Genomic DNA, 7,350 nt, shown 5'->3' on the forward strand with positions numbered 1-7,350 from the left:
TAAGGTAATCAGTTTTTATAGTTTTTGTTTTTTTTAACACAGATTTTATCAGAGCACTTCACAAAACAAAACAAACAATAACAGAAACAAAATGTGGTCCCTGGGGGACCTGGGGTACTTACCTCGTTTTCTGTAATTCTCTATTGAACAACACACAAACCTAAACACAAATTCAACAATAATTCACAAAGAAACAAGTTCACAAAACGAGCTTATATTGACAAGCTGTTGTTCCACAGTCCAGCAGGCGGCAGCAGCGCCGACATGCAGGTGGAGAAGAAGACGGAAGTAGGGGAACTTCAAGAAACGCTAACATCCGAAGAAGAAACATTAGCATTAAGCAAGAATGACTACAGCTCGTACAGTAGCTGGTTAACGTTTATCTTTTAAATGGTTTTACTAGTTATAGGTTAATTACCAGCAAAGCAGAAAGCAGTTTTGCAACGGTTAGCGTTAACAGTAGCTAGCTGACTCACACATTACTGCTGTAGCCAGCTTTATTGCTACGTCGGCTAGCTTGTGATGTGCTAACTAACGTTATTTTAATGAACAGGTAGTTCGTTAAAAGCCAAGTGTTGAGGTAGCGAACGATTCGTGTAGAAAGAGTGAAGGTAAGTAACAAATCTGATAATGTTAGATTAAGGTTATGATTCAGTGTGTTAGAAATCCTAGTGCTATTTATTTAATGTTTAACACTTTAGTGTAGCGTTTGTGACACGTGTTTATGTTGTTATGTTTATGTTTATATGAGCTTTGAAGTTTGCCCGTGTTTGGCTGCTCTGTGATCAGTGTTTTTGGCTCACAGCATGGCGCTCAAGTCAGGAGAAGAGCGTCAGAAGGAGATGGAGGCTGAGATGGCTCTGTGAGTACCACTTTTGTTCACAAACGTCACATATAGAAAAATGGTTAATTTGGCCCAGGCGGCACTTAGCAGCCACATCTGAGGAAATGTTCAAATGTTACTGGTGCAGGCTATGCATAAGCTGAAGTTGCTTTAAACAATACATTATCACCTTAATGTAAATGGAGAGCTGGCAGCAAAGCCTGGCTATTTGAGCACATAAAGTAAGGACTCAGCCTTTAAGTCAAGAGTATGGAACAACACAGAACAAATATAATGTGCCAAAATGAATAACGTGTGGACTAGAGCTACTGCGACTTTTTGAGTTTGCTCATAGGCTTATGTGAGCCATGACGCGCCAAAAGAAGCTTTTAGAGGATCTAAGGATCAAAAATTGTTGATTTTCATGAAGCTGTAAAGGGTTACAAAGTGATGTGAAAGACTTTAGAAATTCACCAGTCCACTGTTAGGCAAACAATCTACAAATGGAGACACTTTGAGACTGTGGCTACTACCAAGAAGTTGGCGGCCAGTCATAATGACCCCAAGAGCACAACGAACACTCATCAATGAGATAAAGAAGCAAACCAGAGTGACAGCCAGAGATTTGAAGGCATCAGGAACTGACTAACATCTGTGTTTGTGAGTCTACAGTACATTAAATGTACATTAAATGTACTGTAGAAGCAAGCAGGGTGTCTATAGCAGGACACCACATAGGAAGCGGCTGCTTACTAAAAAGAACATTGCTGCACCGAAGTTAGTACATTGACACTCCACAGTGGTTTGGCTAAATCTTTTTGTAGACTAATGAAACTAAATTTGAACACAAAACACTGGAGCAAGTCCACAATGAAATGGCTTAGAAAAAATAAATCAACCTTTTGGAGTGGCCATGTCAGAGCCCAGGTCTCAACCCAATAGAGATGCTATGGAACAACTTGAAGAGAGCCATACACATGAGTTGGCCAAAGAATAGGACAGAGCTAAAGCAGTTCTGCCAGGAAGAATGTGCTAAAATGTTATCCTGAACCATGTGCAGGTCTGATCCACAACTACATGAAGAGCCTAATTGTTCTCAATGAAGACATGAAAGATCAGATCTTTCTGTTATGTTAGGCACATTATATTTGTTTATACTCCTGAATTAACTAAAGATCAGATCACATTTTTTATCAAATTAATGCAGAAAACCGTGAAATTCCAAAAGGTTAACATACTTTTCCTTACCACTATATCTGCAGTAAAGAATCAGTCCCTGAATGTAAAGACACAGATATTCTTTAAAAAAAGTGATAATGTTCCAACTTTATATAAAGTCAGTGTGTATCTTTGTATCTTTGCATCTAGCTTTGAGCAGGAAGTTCTTGGTGGTCCAGTCTCCAGAAGTCCAGCTGTTATGGAGGCAGTACCTCTAGCTCTAGCTGTCCCAACAGTTCCAGTGGTGCGACCCATTATAGGCACCAACACCTACAGACAGGTTTGTACTAAACCAGTAGAATCTGAATAGAGTTATTGTTGTGATGATAATAATGACTTAAATCAAAGTGCAGGAAGCAAAATAAAAATCAAGTCTTTTAGCCTTGATCTGAGAGTGAGGCAAAGCCAGGACTGAACTCTGAGTAGGAGCCAAACCATGAAGTGCTTTAAGATTGACCAGTAAAATCTAATTATTTGAAGAAAGGCTAAAACAGGAGTTAGTTTAAATTAGTTAAAGCCAGTAATCAGGGTGTTATTTTATAAAAAAAGGTGTCTGAGATTCTTAGGATCAGTATGAGGAGAGAAGGATGGGATTTCAGAAGTGATGCTCAATTGGTTGAAGGATGACTGCACATAAATGCCACTGACTGTCAGGTTGACTTTAGCTGACAGAGGCAGAGACCCTGCTGCAGGATGGGGGTGGATTTAAAGGACCATATGTATTCATTTTGGAGCATTCAGCACTTAGGCACCAGAGAGACTAGAAACAGTTGTGGAACAGTGTAATGAGACCTGGGGGTCTAGGTGAACATAATGTTACACAAAGGGCCCATCTGGAACCTAATGTCCTTGGTTGTAGAGATAGAAAAAGTTGAAATGTGATTACTGCATCAAGGATTAATCGCTGAATTGTGAGTATAGAAACAGATGTTTGTTTTCATAGCTTAGATTATTTCTGTTCAAATAATGTAATTTTACCAAATAACTACTGAAAAAATATTTTCTGTTGTGTGTGTCTGTGAGAGACTGACTGAATCAGTTATTCTCACACTTGTCTTCTTCTACTTTAGGTCCAGCAGACATTAGAGGCCAGAGCTGCTAGTTTTGTTGGTCCTCCACCACCGGCCTTTGTTGGACCAGGTGAACTAAAACTCTTGGATAAGAATTGAATTTGTATGCAGTCTACACATAATAGAAATGCATTCCTTAGCTGTGGCTCCAATTTGTGGTCAGATGCATTCTGATAACCTTTGTTTTTATTGTTTTGTCTTAATGAAACATTATTATTGGGACTGAATTGATTCAACACAGCCTAGAAAGACACACACCTGCGTATATAAGATTCCCACATGTCACTCTGCATGCCAGTACGAACGCCAGACTTCCTTAATACCATTTTGTGGCGAGGCACCTACAGACATCGACAAAATTGTTGGTACCCTTCTATTTAAGAAAAGAAAAACCCACAAGGTCACTGAAACAACTTGAAACTGACAAAAGTAATAATGAAAAAATTACTAAAATTAACTCACGAAAATCAGACATTGTTTCTGAGGTGTGGTTTAATCAGAACAGTTTTTTAAAAAGAAACTAATGAAACTGGCCTGGACAAAAATGATGGCATGCTTTATGTTTAAGGGAAGGGTACCATCAATTTTGTCCACGTCTGTAAGTGGCAGGAACAAGGTGACTGGTAAAATGGAGAGAAAATAAAATTACAGAGATGTTCTTCAAGAAAACCTGCTCCAAACTGCAGGACACCTGAGACTGAGACAGTCAGACAAAGACTAAGCAAACATGTTGAACATTTCAGTTATGAAACATATTAAGTTTACTTAAAAAACACTGTGGGAGCTCTCACTCCCTGAGGCTGTCCTGCAGTCCTGCTGTGCCTTCATTTACACTGACTGTGTGACTTGTGTCTGTCCCAGTTCCTCCAATACGTCCTCCTCCTCCTTCCATGATGAGACCAGCCTTTGTCCCTCATATCCTGCAGAGACCTGGTAGGTTACCACTACACAACTGGTTTACTGAATTACTAGCACTGTGAAACGTTATGGTAACTTAATAGTCGTATTCTGTTTGATTCGAACATTAACATGAGGATTCCAGTCCAACATGTAACATGCATACAAAAGCCCCAATAAACAATAAATAAGAGTTAAAGCAGTGTTAAGTTGTTCCAGATCCCATTCGTTGACTTTATTGTAACGTTTCTGTACTAATGCTGATCACATTTTTCCAATTTGCTGAATATTGAGGTGATTGAAGTAATTGAGAATAAATATGATGCTGCTCTGTTTCCATAGTTTCCATCTGTGCTCTTTCTTTTACCTGGCATCCCTGCTCTATTCTCTGACTTCACACACCTCACAAACGGTTCTTGCTCTCTCATTGTCTTTTTGTCAGGTGGTCAGAGGCTGCAGATGATGCGCGTTCCTCCAATAGCACCTCCCCTGCCTCGGCCTCCTCCACCTCCTCCTATGATGCTTCCTCCTGCCCTACAGGGCCCGTCCCCTCAGGGTCCTCCTCAGCCCATGTCTCACGTAGCTGCTGCACCTCAGGTCAGAGCTCAGAGAAGCAGAACAGTGTTTGATGCGTTGATGAGTTGTTGGTTATGCGTTGACATACCTGTGGACTTGTTTTTGTGCCTCCCTCAGCTAGGTGACATGGTCTCAATGGCCCCAACCACAAGACAGGGAGCCCCGCCTTCCACAAAGCAGACACCGTCAATCATCCAGGCAGCACCGACTGTGTACTCGGCCCTTCCTGCTCCTGTTGGACATAAAAGAGTTGATGTCAGAGCTCAGAGACAAGCCAGGATGGTATTTGCATTTAGATACTCTTCTGTGCTCTCCTATGGGAATGATGTTCAGCAGTGTGGGTCAGTGTATGAAGGATGCTGTTGATAAACCTGCCTGATGTTTGTGATTTGGCTGCTTCAGGAGGAACTGGCAGCGCGGGTTGCAGAGCAGCAGGCTGCAGTGACTGCAGCAGGTCTGCTGGACAAAAAGGATAGTGAAGACAGCAGCGCCGTCATTGGACCCAGCATGCCCGAACCTGAGCCCATCCACACTGAGGTACATTTAAAGTCATTGACTTTAAAAGAGTTGTGTGTGTGGGCACGTTAGTTAGAAAACAGTCAGTGTCTGCCTCCACTCTCTACTATGGTTTTTCACCAGAATGTACAATCTGGATGCTGGATTTTCTGACACGCAGACACATTCACAGATTATAAATGAGGTTGGGCAGGGATTAATCATTCAAGGTTTATATATAATTTCTACATCAAGAAGATTTAACTGATATCCTCCAGATACAGCATTAAAACAAGTGAAGCTGTCGCCAGCGGGATCCTGTATACTGTGTTTGTGTTTATATAGGATGGGTTTTAGCTCTCTGTGTGTGTTTGTTCCAGCCTGTGGAAAGTGCTGCAGAGGACAAAAAGAAAGGAAAGGGGGAGAAGGTGAAGAAGTGTATCCGTACAGCAGCAGGGACCACCTGGGAGGACTCCAGTTTGCTAGAGTGGGAGTCAGGTACAAACCTGTGCATGAACTGGAGGACTGTGAAAAAGTTCAGATCCTGTGAGAAGCTTTTTCAGCTCCTGGTGCTTTTTCCTCAGTGTCCTCGTCAAACTCCTGTTTTCCTTGTTTGTTGCAGATGATTTCCGGATCTTCTGCGGTGATCTTGGTAACGAGGTCAATGACGACATACTGGCACGGGCTTTCAGCAGATACCCGTCTTTCCTCAAAGCTAAGGTTTGTGTCAGACCCATTATTTTGCCTTTTCTGCATCTTTTAACCCCTTCTTAGTAAATAGACTCATTGATGGTTTACCAGACCAGGTGTTATGTGTTGTCTCACTGTTTAAATGGGTCTCTGTGTATGTGCTCGACAAATGACATCATCAGGTGGTGAGAGACAAACGGACAGGAAAGACCAAAGGCTACGGCTTCGTCAGCTTTAAAGATCCAAATGACTACGTCAGAGCCATGAGGGAAATGAATGGTCAGACTTTGCACACGCAAACACACACAACAACACAGTTACTCTCTCCTCTTTCACCTGCCTGCTTGTTCTACATGTACTTCTTTAGAGTTGAAAAAGGCTTCTCTCTATCAACATTTGTTAGTTTTTGTTATTGGATGTTCCTTGATGTAGAAATTGAGTGTAACTGACACTGTCTTCCATTCATCCATACTTTCTTCAAATCTGTATTGCTTACCATTGTGTAAACAGAGGCTGTTTACAGGAAAGGAGCAGATTCTAGTTTTTGAGGAAACCTAACCTCTTAAATGTGTGCAACAAGATGTTTACCAGTCTGTTGTAGCCAGTGCCGTCTTCTTTACTGCTGTTTTTAACTAACTAAACAAAGTGAACGGAAGGGCTGTCTGTCTGCTGGGGCCTTTACTGGAGCCATTACTGGAACCTTTACTGGAACCAATTAGAGCAGGTTGTTGAGAGGAGGATGCTGAACAAACTACTGAACATGGTGGAGAGCAGCTCATATCCTCTCCACAGCCTCCTGGTCACACAGCGGAGTAGCTTTAGTCAGAGACTTCTCTAGGTGCACTGTGATAATGAAGAGGCACAGGAAGTCACTCCTGCCAGCAGCCATCACCCTGTACAATGACTATATTCAGACAGTAGACAGCGATGCTCCAACAGTTTAGTTATTGCTGGGGGGCAAAAAATAACAAACTTCAATTTATTGTAATATATTTCTTGATATTGTACTTTTATTTCAACATACAACTATACAACATACTTAATAGTTTTCCTGTTCTGTAGATTTGACAACTGTGTGCATCTTAAAGGTGCAATTTTGTTTCTGTTTAGGTGTTTATTAACAGGAACAATATAGGAAAGAATGATCTTCTACGTGTGTATGTTGCTCTAAGTAATGGCTACTGCAACACCAGAATTTAGAAAGTATGTAGCTGTCTATCTATCTCAGACTGTGACACTCAGTCCCTCATTCCATTTTTGCAGGGAAGTATGTCGGCAGTCGTCCCATCAAACTGAGGAAGAGCATGTGGAAGGATCGTAACATTGAAGTGGTCCGAAAGAAACATAAAGAGAAGAAGAAACTGGGCCTCAGATAGTGTTTAGTGGGACTTTTAGTGGGACGTGTTGTCCTCCCTGTGGAAAGACATTGTGTGAGGGTGTGACTTACACTTTGATCTGTCCCATTAGAAGATTGCGTAGATGTTAACATGTTTTCCTTTCTGAAATAAACCTATAATTTCTAAGTTGTTAATATTGTTCATTTTACTGTACCAGTACTCGTAGATTCCAGTTAAACCAGGA

At 41.3% G+C, this 7,350-nt stretch overlaps 1 protein-coding gene across 1 annotated transcript; it reads left to right on the forward strand.

Moving 5' to 3' along the window:
- The first annotated feature begins 294 nt into the window (after positions 1 to 294).
- On the forward strand, positions 295 to 7,292 carry rbm42 (RNA binding motif protein 42). Its single transcript, XM_026373464.1, has 12 exons — positions 295 to 611; positions 806 to 862; positions 2,192 to 2,321; positions 3,112 to 3,181; positions 3,973 to 4,044; positions 4,451 to 4,605; positions 4,702 to 4,866; positions 4,987 to 5,121; positions 5,460 to 5,577; positions 5,702 to 5,799; positions 5,952 to 6,048; positions 7,033 to 7,292. The coding sequence occupies exons 2-12, from the start codon at positions 807 to 809 to the stop codon at positions 7,143 to 7,145; spliced, it is 1,209 nt and encodes a 402-aa protein (XP_026229249.1). The 5' UTR covers positions 295 to 611; position 806; the 3' UTR covers positions 7,146 to 7,292.
- Positions 7,293 to 7,350: the final 58 nt, after the last annotated feature.

This window comes from Anabas testudineus, chromosome 16 (genome assembly GCF_900324465.2).
Source record: "Anabas testudineus chromosome 16, fAnaTes1.2, whole genome shotgun sequence".
In the NCBI taxonomy this organism is placed as follows: Eukaryota; Metazoa; Chordata; class Actinopteri; order Anabantiformes; family Anabantidae; genus Anabas; species Anabas testudineus.